This window comes from Anarhichas minor, unplaced genomic scaffold (genome assembly GCF_050575085.1).
Source record: "Anarhichas minor isolate MPS153535 unplaced genomic scaffold, ASM5057508v1 ptg000043l, whole genome shotgun sequence".
In the NCBI taxonomy this organism is placed as follows: Eukaryota; Metazoa; Chordata; class Actinopteri; order Perciformes; family Anarhichadidae; genus Anarhichas; species Anarhichas minor.
The window spans coordinates 1581905-1601729 of NW_027466489.1; the positions used below are offsets into that span (position 1 = coordinate 1581905).

Here is a 19825-nt window from a genome sequence, read left to right on the forward strand (position 1 = left end):
GTACAGCTCATGAAACACATCCTCTGTGAGACCGAGACGTCATCATACCTCTCGACCAATCACAGCACAGAATAGTTTGACGTCACAGGACTTTCAACCGGAAGTGTGGATGTAAACAAAGTAACGAGCTGCTAGTTGAGATTGAGAAGAAGTGACAGTGGACGGTTCTCCCGCTCGTAGTGTAACTGGAATAGTTGCTCGTAATCCTTGTTTGTAAACGACGTGATGTAATTAGACGGACTGAGTCATTTATCTTTGATTCTACGATCTCCATGTCGATAACAGGCAACATACATGGCTAGCACTGCTAGCTAGCGTTAGCTAATCTCCCTGCGCTAATGATAACGTGTTATTAAGACACCAGCACCAATGCCTCAAGAGGAAGAGCAGTCTCTTCCGCTGGTCCGCTCCCTGAACAGTCTCATAGCCATCAGTGCTGTGTTTCGTAACCTGAGTCCTCGTGTCGTGCGACCACTATGGATCGATTATCGCGGGGAACCTCGAGCATACGTTGATTTACAGCCAGGGACGGGACGTGAAATGGCCACCTTCATTGGTAAGGCAGCTTCCACTACAAGACAACGTTACTTATGCATTGGGTGGTGGTTCTTGTCTCAGATGTGAGCTACGTGTCCAGTGGTGGGAGAACTACTCAGATGTACTTAAAAACAAAAGTGTTAGCATCGTAATATAAAGTACCAAAAGTAAAAGTTGTCATTATGCAGAATGCCCCCTTTTCAGAATCATGCATCATGATTGTTAATGTTGTATTTTGTATTATAATTCAGAAAAGTGACAAAAGTTAGTAACTAAAGTTGTCAAATATATGTGGATAAAGAGTACAATGTTTCCCTCAGAACTGTAGTGAAGTAGATGAATGAAGGAAATGGAAATACTCAAAGAAAGTACAAGTATCTCGAAATAGTACTTTGTACAGTGCTTGAATATGCTCGCCACTGTTTCATACAGTGAGAAGTCATCCAGGGGCAGCATGCTGATGACATTTACAAAAAACGCTATCATGTTATTTCTGTAATATTTTACAGTACATGAAAAAGTCTCTCACTCGCTGCAACTCATGCTTTCATCCCAAGAAGCTGTAACAGCTGGTAATTATACTAAACATGGGGATATTTTCTTCTTCTGACACAGCTGTAATGCGATGGTACAGTATCACTTGTGGGCAGTGTAACACACACTCATTTTAAAATATGTTTTATGGATTATTTTCCCAGGTCACCCGTGGATGTTCAGAGATGCAGATTCTGATGAGCCACTGAGGGTGAACGGCAAAGAACTGTTTCTTCCTAAACCAGCAGAGGGTAGAAACGCGGATATCACTTTACCAGGTAAGATTAGCCGCTTTACTTAAAACTTGAGGCATTATCATCTCGTGTAATTCATTACTACTCACAGACATACAACCAAAGGTACATTTATGATGCACTGTGTGAGCCCATTTCCCTGTATACTTGATAATAAATTACAGAATAAATTGCATTTGTGTATTTTCAAAGGCCGTTGATTCGGTGCTGCGAATAATTACCAGTCTGATGGTTTAAAGGGACAATTTACAGAAACAGTGCTAATAGTTTTCCACCTGCCTTTAGTGTTATCATGTCATGCAGATAGTTTCAAATCTTTTTCTCATACTTCTACCACATTGTAAAAAATCACAGGTGATGATGTAATTTGGCTTGCGGTGCTCAAAGGATCACAAAATCACATAAAAATACCTTCAAAAATCTTTTACAGAAACACGCATAGTATAATCCATAGATCTTGCTGTGAGTGGTTTTCAGCATTTTTGCAGATTTTCTAATTTAATAAAGCTTTGCGTGCCCCAAACCATTGATTGACATGTTTTCACTCGGGGACTAAGTTATTAATATTCTTTTATTCAGTTTTATTTTTACTTTATAACATTAAAACATAGATAACATTATCAAAACAATGTGAAGAAGTATCATTTTGACGTATACCAAATATGTAATAATCTACTGCCAACCAGCAAGGTCCGGCTACTTTCTTGTAATGCCACTCGTTCTTCAAGGGGCAATAGGCCAATCTAATTTGGAAAATCCCTAAATTAGGACGGTTGTGTAATTCCTATCCTAAAATAAGAAAGATTTTTATCCAAAATGCAGTTGGGAAACATATCCAAAACAAAAAAAATTGTATTTGTTTTCACTTTGATCACTTGATTTTTTATGTTCATGGCCATTGAAGAAACAGTGTCATCCCTGCCACCAGGGGTTTGTTTCTTTGGATTTAACCCAATGAACAAACTATCTTAGCACACGGACTGTACAGCCCCCTGTTAGTGGCACAAACAGGGGGCTGTACGTGGGGGGCTTGCGTTTATGGCTAAACGCAAGCTATAGACCGACGCCACACGTGAAATTTAGGCTGAGATAGCAGTGTTGCTTTGACAGAGTTTCAGCATGTTGGTTGAATTTTTGTGTTTCCTGCTCTGCTGTTAGTTAGTATAATTGGCTTTTATAACTGAGGACTGTAAATTTAGATTGTATGGACCCAGTAGTAGAGGTGAAACGCTGCCCCCTATTCCTTTGGATCATGTGGCCAGATCTTACACATTGCACTTTGTCCTTCATTTATTTATTTTTTTTTCAGAATGATTGTAAATGCAGCTGTAAAACTATATTCTATATTTACACTAGTATCAATTTGGTAGTTGTTGCAATTTGAAGGAAAGATTGTCCCTGCCTGACAAGTTCTCAACATTTGTCAAACACTTGTGTGTTCGGTTTACACAGTTTACAGCCTCAAGGATCGTGCTCTGCAGGTCATTCGGCGTCTGGTGCGAGCAGAAGACTACAGGAGGTTGGAAATAGCTCGATGTCTCCACGAGGAGCTGGAAGATCAGCCCAGTGTCTTGAAAGATCTCCACCGCATGAACCAGCGAGTAGAGCAGCATCTACGGGAGAGGATCCAATGCCAGGAGGAATGAGGCATGAAACTGGATGCATAACGATCACGTATGGACAATATATTCCACACTTCCCCTGAGGTCTTACATATGCTGCAAATGATGATCTGCTGCTTGTTATATTCACACATCGGCTTTGGCAAATGCCTTCCTCTGCAGAAAAAAGCTCTACCCGAACATTTACCTTTTAGGAAGAGGAGATTGTATAAAATGTGATTGCAGCATATTCAATTAAATGGTATTGTTTGTACTCTAAAATGGTATTCAAGCATTTCAATGTTTTTTCCTAAAAGGCCACCAGAGACATGGGGACATTTCAGCCATTGATGCCAATCTGATTACCTTACTCTCTTTTTTGTTTTGTCATATAAAGCGAGGTTCTGTCATACTCTCCTCAAAATAATCCCATTTGATCATACACACAAGACAGAGCTTTTTTTGTTTTTGTCATGCATACAGTGTTTTAAAGGACAGTTGGATAGAAATGTCATATAGATATGTGTTGTTAATATTCTTATTGAGAATGCCTGAGATAAGGGGATCTAAACTTATCCAGTTTACTGCACATCTCCCCTCAAGAACATCTTACTTTGTTATCTCAGCTGTTAAACTCAGAGGTTAAACTAAGACTGAGCTGTTCAGCCGTCATCAGAAAGCTTTGGCCTGTTCTGGTAAATGTGGACTTTTTGTCAGAATATACCTGCCACCATAAATGGGCAGAGTCTCTCCTAAAATGTTGTCTTGCAGCTGAAAAACAAAATATTTTGTCTTTACAATTTTCAGACTTTGCTGTGAAACGGTGTGAGTGAGGATTTATTCTTTTGTTTTTGTCTACTTTGTAATTCTTTGCTTATTTTGTTCCTCTGTCACCATGTCTTAAATACATACATTGCTACTGTATCTCAAAGACCTTCATCGTTTATTTGTGTAATAAATAAAAGATATATTTCTTACTGGTTGAAAGCTGTGAAGACTTGATATTTCAGTTATTTACTAAGTCTCTTATTGATAATGAACTATTACATTTTGAACACAAGCTCATAAAACAACAATCATCAAATTGAGACTTAATTTCTCAGCATTCAGAGGGACTTTTGGGTCGATGTGATGTTGGTGGAGAAGTACAACATTACGGTTTTATTTGTAATGTATCAAATTTGGTGTAAGCTGAATAACTGCACACTCACAAACACAAGGATGTTATTTCCAAGTCACATGTCAAAAGCAGGGGTACTGTTACCAAACGTGTTGCTAAGCAACAAAGTAACACAACGCTTCTCTGGTTGTGTGAGTCGAGGTGAGCCGGCGGCAGAAATAACAGGAACATGCAGGCAGCGGAAAAAACAACAACATGGGATTCAAGTCGTTTTAGGGGAGAGAAGTAAGTACTTGTCCTCACACACACACACACACACACGCATTTTGTTTTGCAGCCGTGTTGTGCATGACGTAATTTGCTTGGACAGAAGGAATAGACGATAACTAACATTCATTATCCTGCGATTATTATCACCAGCATGACATTTTGGCCAAGGAGTCACCCAGTCGTGTTTCCACATATCCACACAGACCACTGGAGCAAAATGAAAACAATGGTAAGAACAATTGAAACAAGCCCTTCTATGAACGGAATGATATTAAGTCCAATGACACTAATGATTAATAACAAATACATACTTTGTATTATTGTGATACTATGAACAGTTGTTCCCACCTATAGGTTCCAGTTTATCTTGCATCCGTTCCAGTTGCCTTGTTGAAGAACAGAGGTTTGTGAAAATGATCCTATTTAACAGATAATATCAAATTGGGAGGCGACCATGAGAGCACTTTGTACAGTACAGAAAGGGCAGAGAATTCTGTTCATAGGAAAATGTGTCTCTAATTTATCTTTCTTACTATGTATGAATCACAAGAAGGTGATCTCCACCTTACCCCCAACAGCAGCCTGTTCCCTCCGCTGCCACTGGATGAAACTGCAGTTAAAGATCCTAGCTCCTCCATGGTGCAAGCATACAGTCGGTCCCACATTGAACAGAAGTTATTTAAATATCTTTCTTTTTTTATTACTTACTTTGTTGCTGATTCACTATTATGTTTGTTTTCTTTAGGTGTGCATCAAAACACACCAAAAAACTCGCCTCAAAACATGGCCCAGTTCAGGAATGAGTTTAACGACCGTGCCAGGAGGGGCTTCCGCTACTGGTTGATTGAAAAGAAGGGCTCAGCATGTAAGCAATGATCCAAATATCACCTTTACAAGAAGTGGCGTGACATTCACATGCCCATATACTCAATATTTTTCATTTCTGATCCTGCTGTTCAGACTTTCCACTGTGTGCTCAACCTTTCAAAGTCGACAAAGTAGCTTAAGTCCCCCGCTGCTCACTGACTGACATTGGTGCATTGTTGTGAGCAGCAGGTCAGACCATTTTATTATTTTCCTCAATTGTCTGACACAGACCTCCTAGTCTGCTCACATTTGATTTTTTTGTTGGCATATCATACAGTAAACAGAAATCCAAATTTTCTGTATTTAATAAAAGGAATGTAAATACTTCTAAATGTCACAAGCAGCATTTTTAAGAGAAATAACTGTGTCTTTTAGAATAACTACTGTTCACATTATGATTGTTTTACACAGCTCTGAGGACTGATGCATCTTTATTTATTTATTATAGGTAAAGGAAACAGCTTTGGGGCCTACAAGACCTCTCTGGGATTACCAAAAGTCTAACACTGTAAGATTTTTGTAACCCTCTGTCATTAAATCACTTCAAAGTAAAAAACACGTCTATCAAAGTCTTTATTCTCTTTTTTCATTATCGGGATTGCCTTTAATATTGTATAGAGTCGGCTATACTGTACATCCCACATTTTATCTTATTCAGTATTTAAAACCTTGTTTTCCCTGTAGAGTTTAAAGGTATACAAGGCACTTGGAAACAGCATAATGTGTGCTGTATAAATACAATTTGTCTCGCGTTGTGTTCTGAGCACCCAACCGCCAAATCACATGTTTTCGCGGTTATTGTCGCCCATCAGTCAAATCTCGTTGGTAGACTTGATCTCGCGGGAAGTAGAGATCTCGCTGGTCGCTCGTGGCATTTGAACCCAACCGTCCAAAACAAAACTTTGCTATTTTATATGCTATTTAAACTTTTTTATTGAATCCAAAGAAACGTTGTCATATTTATTTTTGTTCAGAAACGTTGTACGCATTAAACTGTGAGAGCTACCGAGTGAAGAATGGCGGACTGAACCAAAGGAGAGAGTGACGCGTTATTTTTCTGACTTTCCATTCCTGCTGTAAGGATCCTGAGAAGGTAACGTTAAGTTAACAACTCCTCAACATTATTACCTCGTTGAATACATATAAATAGACATGTGATAAAGAAGTGGAAAGTAATAACAAAACTGGCTTTTAAGCGTCTTTTTGGAGCCAGAACATTCTGTGTCGCAGTTTGAATCAACACCTGAAAATCGTTCATGTTAGCTAACAACTAACAGCTAATTGGCTAAAGTGAAGGTGCTAACGTTAACTGATAGTCTCATTTATTACCAACATCTCAGCAATGACTGCAGTTTTAGGCATTTCTTTCTATTATGGTCGAGTCAGACAGCTGCACAAAATCCCCAAAACCCGATTGTAACTGTTGTCGGGAGAAAAACCTGAACCCCTAGAATGAATTAGGTTTGAATGACTAGCTAACTAGGTGTAGTTAATGTTAGCTACAAAACATGGTGGCCATAATGTGCGGGAACGTATTGTTTAAATGTCAGTCATTTCAAAATTAACAATTGAAAACTGGTTGATAATAGAGATATTGCTAATAATGTACGGTGTATAAAAATAATGGTTTGAACTCAAACAAAGACCACCCCTATCAACATCTTAAAAAACTAACACACCTTTATGACTTTTATAAAACTGGTTACAAAATGCTTTGATATAACTTAGGACATAAGAGACAGTAATAAAAGTATACAGTAAAATACAGGAGGTTTAAATTATCAGTCATTTAAAAGCCAGTTTAAAAAGGTGTGTTTTTAGCTAAAGAAAATACAGAAGTCTAGAATTGTGAAATAACTTCTCACACAACTTGCTGTATTAGTGTATTATCTGTACTGTTTATTTGTAATGCTTTCTTTGTTTTGACCTGCCATGGGATGACAGATGCAAATTGACTTTAAGCAGTAATCTGGTGCATCAAATGGTGCCATTTATGTTTTAAACGGTACATTGTCCCTTTAAGATAATATTAATAAAATAATATTAGTTTTTAACTTGAGTATTTTAACAGTGATGCTCATGTTTGCTTGCATTATGTACTAAATGGTCATACAGATCTGTTCTTTCCTTTTCTAACTGGATTAGAAGTCTCTGACATGGACCGCAGCAAAAAGAAGTTGACGTTTAAGTGGCTACGAAGTGCAATCACCTCGCCCACAAACCTTCAGGAGCGAGATGCTGACTCAGACACACCCTCTTGTTGGAATAAGTCGCTGACTGAAGATTCAAATACGTTGCCCCTCGGTGACTCTCCGGGACCCGATGGCCTTGGAGCACTGAGTCTGGACATTCCCAAGAGGAAAGCAGGAGTGCTCGGTGAAAGCGCGCCGTCTTTAGGCAAAGTTAAGCTGAGGAAGCTTTCCAGGGAAAATTATGAACATTTCATAACTTCAGAGGTAAATCTTTACTATAAATCTTGCTCTGCCCATCTTTTTAATTGTATCTAAAGTGTTTTATCAGAGCTAGAGTCTCAAATGTTCTATTTCTTGCATTATGTTCAGTTCTTGTAAAGAAATTACTGATTTATTTGTACATTTGCACCATAACTCTTAGGAGAAACCTATGGACGACCCATCCAGGCAGCTGGAATGCACAGAGAGACGGGAAGTATCCTCACCTCCACCTCACTCTTTCATCATGAAAAAGAAAGCAAGGACACCCGAGGAGGGATCGAAGGCGATCTACAGGAAGGCAGTGGTCGCAGCCATTGGCAGCACTACTAGTACCCCCAGGACTTTGCCATTTGTGTCTTCACCGGTGAACGCTGAAGCACCCAGTACAGCAACTCTTGACAGAGCATACAGGGATAGTAGGTGTTCCTCGACTGAGAACAGATCCGAGCACAGCGACGCTGTCCAGGAAGAACAGTGGTCCCCCCTTCAGGTGTTGGAGGACATTGATGATGGCTCAGAGGTGAAAACAGGAAGGGTAAGTTAACTGGCACCTAGAAATCTATCTTTTGTTGTAGTTTTATTTGCTTGTATATCATTTTAAATGTTTTAGTTGTATGCAATCTGTTGTTTAATACATTTTTTGTTCATTTAGTGAATCTTTTCTTTTTCTTTGTTTATCAAAAGCAACCATTACATTTGTACAATTTACATCCTTAAAATATATTAACCACAAATGAATCATCAAGCCACTGATGATTTAAAAACTTGTTTAAAAAAAATTTGTTTACGTTTTTCAGAGTGTTGTGCTAAAAGGAGAGGATTCACCCGAGAGGTTTGTAGAAACAACCTCTCAAGACCAATCCTTTGCTACAGAATATGAACCAGAAGCCACTTGCTGTGGCTCGTACCTTCCGGCCCTGGATTATACGCCCGATTCTTCGTCCTGTTTCACGATTCACCAGAAAGGCCCTTTTGACAGCCAACAATGGAGAAATCCTTCAGTGTATACCGAGGAAGCTACAACTTCCTCTTTCACCTTTTCATCCCCCAATGAAACCGCTGGGGTCGTCCAGGCAGCTGCAGTGGACGAGGATACACCGTTCTCACTGTCACAGAGGACCGTTTATGTCTCCTTAAAGCAGCCCCACCCAACAAACACGGCCCCTTCACATGCACCCAGAGTAGAGACAGACAATTTATGCTCCTCCAGAACTATAGCCTCCAGGGACCCCTTTGCGCTGCCACTACACTCAACTAGAGTATCAAACCCTCACTCTAAGTCAACAACCAGACGCAGGCAATCGGATGTTGGTTCTGCCATGCGTCACTCCCCCGCCTCCTTTACTCAAGGTGGCACTGCTAAAAGAAGATTATCACTTGGGGCAGAACCTATGCGGACCACTTACCCCAACCCGGACAGTCGGGGTGGATTCATAGACACGCACTGCCACATAGATATGCTATATGGAAAGCTTCGCTTCAGCGGGACATTCGACAGCTTTCGCGATCACTACAGAAGCAGCTTTCCTCCAGAGTTCAGAGGCTGTATTGCCAATTTCTGCAACCCGGGGGTCATGGTGAGGGAGGCCCTGTGGGAGGGTTTGCTGGCAGAAGACATGGTGTGGGGGGCTTTTGGGTGCCACCCCCACTTTGCCGCAGACTATTCCAGTGTCCAGGAACGAGACATACTGATGGCCATGCGGCATCCCAAAGCTGTGGCGTTTGGTGAGATTGGCCTGGACTACTCCCACAAAAACTCCACTCACGGCTCCAAGCAGAAAGAGGTACGGTCACGGTTGAATACAACTTTGTAATCCAGTATCTAACTGTTTATCTTGAACTAAAAGGACCTTCATCATTTGGGAAGAAATATTTTGTGTGGACTGCAATGATTTTATTGTAAAATAATGAGTGGCATGGTCCGTGTTTTGTTCTTGTTCTCTGTGAAGGTGTTTGAGCGTCAGCTGCGTCTCGCTGTGGCCATGCAGAAGCCTCTGGTTATCCACTGTAGGGACGCCGATGATGACCTACTGAAAATCATGAAGAAGTGTGTCCCCAGGGACTACAAAATTCACAGGTGTGTTGGGAGGAACATCATCTGTCTAATTATTCCCATTTTAAATCAAATTGTTAGAGATATTAGTCTTAAGACTAATATTATTACAATCCTTAAGATAATCCTTAAATCTAACCCCATTTTTGATTGTATTGAGGTTGGCTTTTTTAAGCAATAGCCATGTAATGTATATTATTAAGCAAAACAATCACAGGAACACAATGTATTTGTCACTTTATTTTTGCCAGCAGATTTGTTTATTTTTGCTGAACAACTCAGACTGTAATATTGAGGAATACAACTTTAAGGACCCTCAAAGAGTAAACAGTTCTGCATTTAATCTGTGAATTTTCTCACCTATGTGTTTCCAGGCACTGTTTCACAAACAGTTATCCCGTTATCGAGCCCTTCCTGACAGAGTTCCCGAACCTGTACGTGGGCTTCACAGCCCTGATCACTTACTTCAAGGCCACCGAGGCCCGAGACGCCGTCCGCCAGATCCCTCTGAACCGCATCGTGCTGGAGACGGATGCACCGTACTTCCTGCCAAGACAGGTACATTTAAATTGAGGCTTAGTGAAACCAAAACACGGCTCTATGGTCATTAATGAATGCCAGGCTTATTTTCCAGCTCTTACTATTTTTAATAACTGCAAATTATTGCATTAAATGTGTATTATAATTACAGCTGAATTACTTTGTGCCAAGTTTAGCTTAAAGTGAATTATTCTCTCCGATTTGAAGACGTGTTGATTATGTTTTGTATCGATGCATGATGTATACATCAAATGTATTGTTCAATCAAGAATTGAGATTGTGATGAATGTTCAACAAACAGTCATTATACATAAAATACAAACACAAGCACTCCTGTTTCCAAGGGAAGTGACCCTCAAAGGAATAAATACTCATTCTTGGATAAGTCTGTACAATGTACTTTATAATCATAATAACCTCGGACTGCATACTCTAGTTCGTTGCAATATTGATCCAAAGATAAATCATGTAAAAAAACATGGAAATAAGAGAAATAAATATATATATTTCAATGTAAAGCTTTTGGATGAACCCCTTTTGTGTCGGGCTCCAGATGTCGCCACCAAACGGTCAGCATTGTGCTGTCGAGAGCTCTGGTACAACTGAACAAACAAGAGTACGTTTTGACAACATACATGTGATAAGTGTGTCTCTCTTAACAGGTGAGGAAAGATGTCTGCCGGTTCTCACACCCTGGAATGGCAATCCACACGCTGCAGGAGCTGAGCCTGCTGAAGGGAGAGGACATGGCCACGGTCCTGTCCACCGTCAGAGACAACACCACTCAGCTCTACGGCGTGTGATCTTCAGAATCACTCGGAAAGAGAAGACCGACGAAAAGTTTTATTTGCCTTTTTGTTTTAAAGTTATCAATCCTCGATGTCGAGAGCAATTTTATTTTAAATAACAGGTTGATTGTTCATATTAGTTTGGATGTTTGCTTGTCCAGCTGCGTAGTTCGGTTTGGTACAGTGGACACATTAAAACCTTTAGTCTTGCTTTTATAATATTCTACATGTCTGGTATGAAAAATGGAAAGAGAGTATCGTCTGTCAGTCATCAACACAAAAACATGTGGTGTTTGCTGTGAGCAAAGCTGGTTCTCTATTGAAGAAAGGAAGTGGCTGCGAGGATGGTCCGTTACTTTGTTTTCACACCGCCGTGTTTGTCACACACATTTGGCTCGAGTGCTTTTTATTTTTAGAAAGATTAGCCCGGCCTACCTGTGATGATCGTTGGTGGTTGGAGTGCCGACCGAGGACGAGATCAATGATGGATGAATAAATGTGTCTATTGTTTATCATGTTTAAAAAGAGGGATGTGTTGAGATACAGACAGGTTCTCAGTGAAAGCTTTGTTTCCAAGAGGTTTTGGGCCGCTTCAGAAAATGTTCATGGTTGTGTGTTTCTGTTTATTAAAAGCTACAAGGTGGAACACAGGACGGACACGAGCATCACAGGAGTTTGTTTGCTTTGGTTAAAAATTAGACAGAAAGACAAAAGATGAGTTGATCCTTTATTTCTGCAGGCACATGTTGGTCTCTGAAGATGAATAAGAATAGTAGATATTGGGTTTTTATTGCTGAATAACATCAAATCAATACACAGGATATGAGTGGCTCATTTGCGGACAGTTTTTTTAAATGATGTATTCAAATTATAGACATTTATTTCACTACAATTTTGCACATTCGAGAGTGGAAAATCAATATTAAACTTAGTTTTCTCACACGCCAAAGTAATGTCAAACATTTATATGATCATTTGTTAGTTTGACAAAATCATAACTCAAGTTCCACATACTGTATAACTATAATCAACATATCAGCTTCATAATACGGTAATGTGATGGAAGCTGAACCAACTCTATAAATGAAGAAGACCCTGGGATGTGGTTGAAAGCTCCAAAAAGATCTTGGGTGAATTTTACACACGGTTTCACCTGATGTCTTGTTTTTTAGTTTGTAAAGACGGACATCAGTAGATTCTCTAAGATTTAGTGGCACAGACTGCATTTAAATTGGTCACAGACTGAGTAACCGTGTTTTAAGAGCCTTAAACTAAAGAATATATCAAATTAAGAAAGACAGAAGACCAACACGTCTACAGGCTCATTTCTAAATATTTGCCATCTAATAATTAAAGTGGAAATTGGAAGGCATTCAGACAGAAAACTTTAAATTCTTGACCATGATCTTCAAAGTTGGGATGGTCTCTCTGAAACAAGATGAATCATGTTAAAAAAAATAACATTTAAAAATTGGAAGTTTAATTATTTGACTATATATTGGCTTAAAAGGAACTTTTTAATGTATAAAACACAGGAATTATGCAAACCTGCAGCCTCCTCTGTGCTTCCCAGCAGACGCTGAATGATCTCCTGCAGCGCTGCACCGTACTGCTCAAAGTCCTCCTCTCTCACAGTGAAGCCAATGTCAAAGGGGGCACTTATCTAGTCAGAGGAGAGGAAGACCATGCCGTTATTTGGAGGATTTGGGGTGACGCGGTGTAGTCGTGAGTGTGATTTCCACTCACTGTGATGTGATTGTCCTCCGCGGGCTCACTAGGCTCCTCCATGACTTGGCGGCCGACTCTAGGAGGCTTCCCCTTGTTCTGTGGTCGACCCAGAGCAGAAAGATCTCATGATTGTAAGCAAAACACTTTCACATTAGTGGTTCAAATGCAGTAAATGAGATAACATACTGTAATTGCCAGGTCTTGAATAAAAGTCTATGATTTCACTATCCGTACAGCCCTTAATTCATCGCATGTGAGAGTTAAAGAATGAATCCAAATGTGTTGAATGGCCGTCGGAGAGGAAGCATCTTACCTGAGGTTTTTGTGAAGGGCTGAGAAAGCTGGAGCCTGCACTGGTGGACTTGCACCACAAGGTCAGAGAGCACAACAGGAAGACGAGCAGACAGGTGTTTCTCTTCACAAACATGGTGGAGTTAAAGTCTCTCTCTGATCTACTGCACAAAGTACGATAATCTACAGTGTGAAGAGTTGAAAAGATTGATCTGCTAATCTGATGTTGACGGCGATTAGTTCTCTTTCCTTCCTTTGTTGGGGAGCTTGTGGCTTCATTCCTTTATATACCTTTCATCCCTCCTTCATTTTGGTTTACACATGCATTAAATAGAATAGTAACATTCAGTCGTATCTTGGTAGCATTGGACTGTTCAAATGTTTAAATTGATAACAAAGTGGGCATTTCTCTGTTGTAACCTAATAGCAAGCCTCCTGGTCCTCTTATCTATTCAGTGTGATGATGGAGACCATGGTATCGCTCTCATAGAGATGCTGATACCTGGGACTGCGTGTCTACAGGAACATGCCAGTATTGAGCTATTGTTCCCAGGACAAGTGCAATACACATGGAAATTATAACAAATAATGTTTACTCAGGGAAAAAAAATCTGCTTCATGTCAACACAGTTAGATATTAAGCTTAATACTGAACAGGCACACTGCTCAACAGTTAAGAACTCTCCTATAATGTGTCTTAAGTGCATCAAACTGAGGAATTTAACTAAATCTGAGCCCATACAGCTACATTTGATATGATTAAAACTTGTAATGCTACCAATTTTTAAAAGATATCGAACCTATTTGAGATAAGCTAAAACAGAGCATTCTGATCCTTGATTAATCATCGTTCATATAATGCAATGTGTGATATCTGTGAAATCGTGATGTTTCATAACTTTATCAAATGAGACTTTGACAATATTTATCAATGTAATACTTAAAGCCTTGTACAATTATTTAGCACAAAAAAGCTTAAGTGTCATACATGAGTGTTAGTCGGTCTATCTTGAAGATGAAAACCTCACACAGTTAAAATACAGGCATGCGTGTAACTCTTTACTACACTCTGAGGGGTGTGATCAAATAGCTTGAAGGCAGAAAAGATCCATTAGAGAAAAATCTTTAAGGATGAATATTGTGTTTTTATGAATAAAACACAAATTACTTACATATTACTTTTATCTTTATATTGTTATTGCTTTTACTGTTTCTGTTTTTACCATGTAAAGTGCCTTTAAATACCTTTTAAAGAGCTATACAAAATAAATGCATTATTATTATTATCATTATTATCATTACTTAGTATTAGAACTTCCTTCAAGGCATTAATGTCCAAGGTTTATACTCCAGGAGAGGCAAAGTGGTATACTTTTCTAAATGCTGCACAGAGGACCTGATATTGACATGACCTCATGCTGGATAAAATTAACATAAACCAGCTGAGTGGACGTACTGAATCTAACACCACATACTGACAGATGAAGAGGGAGGACGCATCATCAGGGGCAAGGTTACAATCAAAGCTGCTCTGAAATACTTTGCACACATTTGGTCGGTCACACATTTGATTTCCTTGATCTTGAGGCCTTGGAGCTTGGATCTGGTTGTAGTTTTCTTCCCAGGAGGATGATGTTCACAAAAAACGTGAGACTGGCACAAACGTTTTTACCATTTCACTTCCACAGAATCTGGCTTTTCTTTGTTGTAGGCAATGCTGAGATCAGTTAAAAGATAAAGTTGCACATGAGACAGAAATAAATGAAACAGATAGTTACAGGTCATGAAGACTTTTTGGGGGGTTGAGAGAGAGAGAGAGAGAGAGAGAGAAAAAAAAGGCCTCAAGGCTGAGCAGATTGGGACGGTATGATCGATGGATACTGTGTTTACATGTAAACGCCACTAGGTGGCCGCAAAGTCAGATTCTACTCGCAAGAGAAGAAAAACCAACGAAGAAGTCAGACACAGTTACCACAGCATTACCCGAACAATATAATAGTGTAGAAAACAAGTCGTGAACATGGATAAGAAGAAACCCTTCGCCGTGACTGCTACATCTGTGAGTTGCATCTTTATAAACATGTTATTGATTCCATGTGTGACATTAAATACACGATAACAACGGCTAACGTTAGCTAACCTCTCAGGCGACATGCTAGCATGTTGTGACTCAGCTTAGCTTGAAAATAAAACATTTGTTGTTAATTCGTTCCCTGTATCTCAGTAATAAATGATTTATTGCAGCTGGTGGACCTTAAAGCTGAACTGTACAGAAAGCAGGAACAATTCAAACAGGAAAAACTTGGGCATGAACACACTGGTGCTGGATTCACATCAAAATGCAAAGTCAAGGTACAGTATGTGTGTTAATTTTGGGACATGTTTTTAGCTGTTTCTGTAGCTACAGATTGACTAACCAGGGTGTCGTGTGTTCATTGTCCTGTGTAGAAACCTAATGTCTGGACTAAACAAAACGATGGTGTTTCTGCAAGAGCTGAGAAAGACGCGGAGCAGCTGGCCGAGGAGCAGAGCAGCCTTGACACATCAAAGTGAGTTCAACACATCATGCAGTAGATTCACTGTGGTGAGCAACACCTCTGACTCCTCGTGTGTCTTCTCATAACAGACGCAAGTTGGAGGAGAAGGCCAAACTTTATGAGCAAATGATAAAAGGGGACTTTCCAGGTTGGTGGAGTATGAATGATATCTCCCCGGATGTTTAGTTGTACGACGGAATGTATTTACTTTGTGATCCTGTTGTCTTGTGATACCTCAGATGAAGAAACCGAGGGACTGTTCCTGGTTGATTTCACCCAGAAGATTATTGACCAAAGGAGAGAAACACAGAAGGAAACCGAAAGAGACGATGAGGAAAGAGACACCTCGTCTCCCGTCCCTCCTCCTCAAAACCCAGACGAGGAATGGTATGGTCAGATTCAATCAATTACATGTTTGATTTAGGAGATATAAAGTTGAGGCAGTATGCTATTTAAAAGTAGATACATTAACTATATATACAAAAAAAACAACACTTACCAATCCCAGTAATTTATTTTAAACTAGTACCAATAACACCCCCACTACTAACCTCAAAAACACCTCTTTTAAATTACAACATTCAAATAAGTGAAAATGTATTCATTACATAATTAAGATAATGCTTAAAGTATTAAACCTTTTAAAACTGCTGGTAAACTGTTCTCCTTCTGCGTTGTTTCTCTGCAGGGTGGACTATGTGGACGCTTTGGGCCGATCTCGAAAATGCATGAAGAAAGACCTGCCAGGTTTTAAGAAAATGGACCAAGACATTCATGGACAAGGGTAAAAATGATACAAACACAAACTCTCTAATGGTTCAGGTGATGGTTTCTGGATGTTGGTGTCATACTGGGAACTGCAACTCTTTTGGTTTTGACTATTCCACGTAGAAACACTTCAGCTGATAAGACCTTACTGTCGGAGGACATGCGTCGAGAGCTGCAGAGGCAGGAGTGGGAGAGGGAGGAAGAGGAGGCTATGAAGAGGCCCGTAGGACCGATCCACTACGAGGATATCAGGGGACAAGGTTACTGTTAAATCATTTCTAAAACGCCTGTGCACACGTTTGAAACGAAGGGATTTGGTTCGTAAGTCTTCTGCTGTAGAAATCATTTTGTGTGTGTCTGTTCATCTCAGAGGCTCGAGATCTCGGTGTCGGTTACTTTGCGTTCGCTCACGATGAAGAGCAGCGCAGAAAGCAGAGAGAAACTCTGGACATGCTGAGAGACCAGGTGAGCTGCCGATCTATGGACGGATGGAAACGCAGAAATATTTGTCTTTAGTGTGTGTGTCTTTTAAAAGTTCCCTCACCCCACACGACAAGCATACTCTTATATCCACAATGTACTGGACACACAGAAATATCTTGTCCATGTGCATCTTTGTTACGTCTTTGTTGTTTACAGAGTTCGCTCCATATTGCTACATACTTAAAGTCCTTGTGCACTTTATATATATATATATATATATTTGATCAATAAAATCCATTTTGAGTGCAAACGGATGAATAATGTCCCTGTCAGTTTTCACTCAGACCTTGTTTCTCTTTTACATCCGTCCTGCCCTTCAGACAACCAATCAGCGCACCAAGAGGGAACAACTGAAGGACAAGAGGCAGGCCATCCTGCGGGCCCGATTGACCAAAGTGAGGCAGAGGAAGAGGAACAAAGGCAAGCTGGATGGCACTGAGGAGGAGAATGAAGGTTAGGATCCACAGCTACCTCAGATCAAACGCAGCCACGGCCTTTATTTGGTATCAAATAGTTGGAGCGATTTGCTTATAAAGTCTGTTTGCATACTGCAGTTCAATGGATTGTTTTTGAATTCTTTGTCTTAGGAGGGGAGGACGGAGGTGAATTTATGGGACCCTCGCCTCCACCAGAGGACCCCCCAGAAGTAAGCACATTAAAGAAGGTGGTAGTGGAGATCCAGGAAAGGAAGGACACCAAACCAGGAGTTCCTCATGTCAGAGAATGGGACAGAGGCAAAGGTAATCCTTATTATTTAATGGTCCATATTAAAAATTACATCATGACATGAAGGGACATGTCCAGCAAAAGTAGGACACGTACTTTTATGCTGTAATTCTAGGATGAAAAAGCAGTGGTGCAAAAGTCTGAGTAAATTAAAATGCAACAGAAAATACAGAAAGTAATAATTGCTGAATTCCATTTAGCTGCTTCAGTTTCAGTGTCGTGGTGTTATGCACGCGAGCTCACTGTCAAACTGTCACGGACACTTAAATAGAGTCGAGCCATCGTTGATGTTCACTAACACCTGTGTTCTTCCTTATACGACCAGTCAAAATAAAGTTAAGCACTTCAAATATTTCTTAGAATTTTGCACAAACGTTTATACATCATATACTAATTATGACTCGTATAAAGTCTAGTAGAATAAAATGATTAAAGGAGCAGTGTGTAATATTTAGGGGGATTAATTGGTAGAAAGTGAATATAATATGCATAACCATGTTGTCATTAGTGTATAATGACCTGAAACTAAGAATGATTATGTTTTATTTAGCTTTAAAAAAGTCCACCATCTTCAGCCGCCATTTTTCACTATTGAACACTGGCTCTAGTGAGAGCCTTTCGCGTTTTTTTTACATTACCTAAAAATAGGGATGGCTACCGAAACTCTGTATAAAAAGATTGAATTATTGATGAGCTCCGACTTAACTGGTGCTTTTTATTAGTACTTTTTAATGTTTTGGTGTAATTTAACATCACACTGAATTGAGCATTTCCACTTCTTTCTCTGTCGGGCTGAGCTCCTCCAGCTGCACATGCAGTAAATTCAGGTGCTTCATCTCCACTCTCTTTAAGTTCCCGTCCAATGAATGTGCCGTTGGAATGTCAGGTTATGGGTTAGAGAGTTAGAAGTATAGATATGATTGTGTCCGTGCCAGTGGTCAAGCTTTTTCAAGATTTAAAGAAAAGCTCTTTCTGTCTGTTGTCAAATACTTGACTTCTTTAACTTATTTGACTGTTTCTTGCAGAGTTTATGTTTTCTGAGTGGAAAAATCGGTGTCGCGATGAGCGAGAGTCCGATTTTGCACCTCCCTCTGCCTACTTTACTGAGGGGAAGAGAGGAAGACCAGGGAAGATTAAAACTCAGGAGAATAAATCCAAGATGTCCTTTAAGTGGACCAAAGGCCCAGAAGAAATCTCTGAGAGCAAGGAGGAACCACAATCTCCGCCTAAAATGACTCCTCCACCTCCTTTACCCCCTTCACCTCCTCCACCTCAACAAAATCTTCCACCTCCATCACAACCACAGACTTCACCGCAGTCATCACCTTCCGATCACCCAGCAGCTTCAGCTCCTGCGTCTGCTCCTCCTTTTAATCCCGAGTATACCCCTGCTCCATTTTATCCTCCGTTTACTTCTCCTCAGTTTGCTGGACCACATCACCTGCCTCCTCCGTTTTCCCCACAATACCCAAACCAGTATGCACCCCAGTATGCACCCCAGTATGCACCCCAGTATCCACCCCAGTATCCTCACCAGTATTTCCACCAGTATCCCCACCAGTATTTCAACCAGTATGCACCCCAGTATGCACCCCAGTATGCACCTCAGCTGCAGTCTCAGCCTGAGCAGCTCCTGGAGCCTGTAGACCTCAGCCAGGCCAGGCAGCCCACAGAGAATCTGGACGACATGCTGTCCTTCTACAGGAACATTACCTGATCTCTAAAATGTCATATTTAACGTGTAGTTGCTTCATACTGAGAGTGTAAATACTGCTGTTTCCTTTTTTTTTTGTTTTGTTTAGGAAATCACAGAAACAATAAAACACAACTTCTCAGCTCTTTGGAGTTTTAGAATTGAATAAATATCAGGAATTTAACTGGACATTGTTCTGACTTTTTTTGTTGAAAAACTTGGTAATTTTAGTTGTCTTAAGTAAATGAAGCCTCCACCTCGTGAACTATTTAATAGCAAGAGGGCATGACATGAAGTGGTCTGTTTGGACATTCAGCTGCAGTATGAACATGTCCACCAGATGGACCTGTACGCCTCCATTGTGATCCATCTGAACTGTTGAAGGACATCATTCTAGTGCCGCAATTATTTTCATTGTCGATCAATCAGCTGATTATTTTCCCCATAAATGATCAATTGTTATGTTGTAAAATAGGGAAAACTCCCTCAAGATGACATCTTCAAATGTCTTACGTTGTCCTTCCAGCGATCTACAACCCAAAGGCAGCAGGTGAAGTTGTGAGTGCATTTTGTTTCAGGTTT

The 19825-nt window shown here is 40.1% G+C and overlaps 4 protein-coding genes across 4 annotated transcripts; 3 read left to right on the forward strand and 1 right to left on the reverse strand.

The window, feature by feature from the left end:
- Positions 1 to 86: 86 nt before the first annotated feature.
- vhl (von Hippel-Lindau tumor suppressor) lies at positions 87 to 3917 on the forward strand. The gene is made up of 3 exons (XM_076110709.1): positions 87 to 556; positions 1236 to 1349; positions 2778 to 3917. The coding sequence occupies exons 1-3, from the start codon at positions 370 to 372 to the stop codon at positions 2969 to 2971; spliced, it is 495 nt and encodes a 164-aa protein (XP_075966824.1). The 5' UTR covers positions 87 to 369; the 3' UTR covers positions 2972 to 3917.
- Positions 3918 to 7339: 3422 nt separating this feature from the next.
- tatdn2 (TatD DNase domain containing 2) lies at positions 7340 to 11032 on the forward strand. The gene is made up of 6 exons (XM_076110435.1): positions 7340 to 7639; positions 7797 to 8171; positions 8434 to 9420; positions 9586 to 9713; positions 10064 to 10247; positions 10892 to 11032. The coding sequence occupies exons 1-6, from the start codon at positions 7340 to 7342 to the stop codon at positions 11030 to 11032; spliced, it is 2115 nt and encodes a 704-aa protein (XP_075966550.1).
- A 1393-nt stretch (positions 11033 to 12425) lies between these two features.
- Positions 12426 to 13172, reverse strand: ghrl (ghrelin/obestatin prepropeptide). Its single transcript, XM_076110868.1, has 4 exons — positions 13059 to 13172; positions 12764 to 12841; positions 12566 to 12680; positions 12426 to 12445 (listed from the first exon to the last, which is right to left on the reverse strand). The coding sequence occupies exons 1-4, from the start codon at positions 13170 to 13172 to the stop codon at positions 12426 to 12428; spliced, it is 327 nt and encodes a 108-aa protein (XP_075966983.1).
- A 1775-nt stretch (positions 13173 to 14947) lies between these two features.
- ccdc174 (coiled-coil domain containing 174) lies at positions 14948 to 19432 on the forward strand. Its single transcript, XM_076110676.1, has 11 exons — positions 14948 to 15095; positions 15281 to 15388; positions 15485 to 15585; positions 15663 to 15721; positions 15813 to 15960; positions 16262 to 16357; positions 16465 to 16601; positions 16712 to 16806; positions 17145 to 17277; positions 17412 to 17564; positions 18576 to 19432. The coding sequence occupies exons 1-11, from the start codon at positions 15057 to 15059 to the stop codon at positions 19265 to 19267; spliced, it is 1761 nt and encodes a 586-aa protein (XP_075966791.1). The 5' UTR covers positions 14948 to 15056; the 3' UTR covers positions 19268 to 19432.
- The last annotated feature ends 393 nt before the right edge of the window (positions 19433 to 19825 follow it).

Coding starts and splice junctions, on each gene's coding strand:
- ghrl (XM_076110868.1), bottom strand. CDS start 13,172: ATGTTTGTGAAGAGAAACACCTGTCTGCTCGTCTTCCTGTTGTGCTCT. Junction 12,842..13,058: donor GCCCTTCACAAAAACCTCAG/GTAAGATGCTTC, acceptor GGTCGACCACAG/AACAAGGGGAAGCCTCCTAG. Junction 12,681..12,763: donor CGGAGGACAATCACATCACA/GTGAGTGGAAAT, acceptor TCCTCTGACTAG/ATAAGTGCCCCCTTTGACAT.
- tatdn2 (XM_076110435.1), top strand. CDS start 7,340: ATGGACCGCAGCAAAAAGAAGTTGACGTTTAAGTGGCTACGAAGTGCA. Junction 8,172..8,433: donor CAGAGGTGAAAACAGGAAGG/GTAAGTTAACTG, acceptor TACGTTTTTCAG/AGTGTTGTGCTAAAAGGAGA. Junction 10,248..10,891: donor CGTACTTCCTGCCAAGACAG/GTACATTTAAAT, acceptor CTCTCTTAACAG/GTGAGGAAAGATGTCTGCCG.
- vhl (XM_076110709.1), top strand. CDS start 370: ATGCCTCAAGAGGAAGAGCAGTCTCTTCCGCTGGTCCGCTCCCTGAAC. Junction 557..1,235: donor TGAAATGGCCACCTTCATTG/GTAAGGCAGCTT, acceptor TTATTTTCCCAG/GTCACCCGTGGATGTTCAGA. Junction 1,350..2,777: donor CGCGGATATCACTTTACCAG/GTAAGATTAGCC, acceptor CGGTTTACACAG/TTTACAGCCTCAAGGATCGT.
- ccdc174 (XM_076110676.1), top strand. CDS start 15,057: ATGGATAAGAAGAAACCCTTCGCCGTGACTGCTACATCT. Junction 15,389..15,484: donor CATCAAAATGCAAAGTCAAG/GTACAGTATGTG, acceptor TGTCCTGTGTAG/AAACCTAATGTCTGGACTAA. Junction 15,586..15,662: donor AGCAGCCTTGACACATCAAA/GTGAGTTCAACA, acceptor TTCTCATAACAG/ACGCAAGTTGGAGGAGAAGG.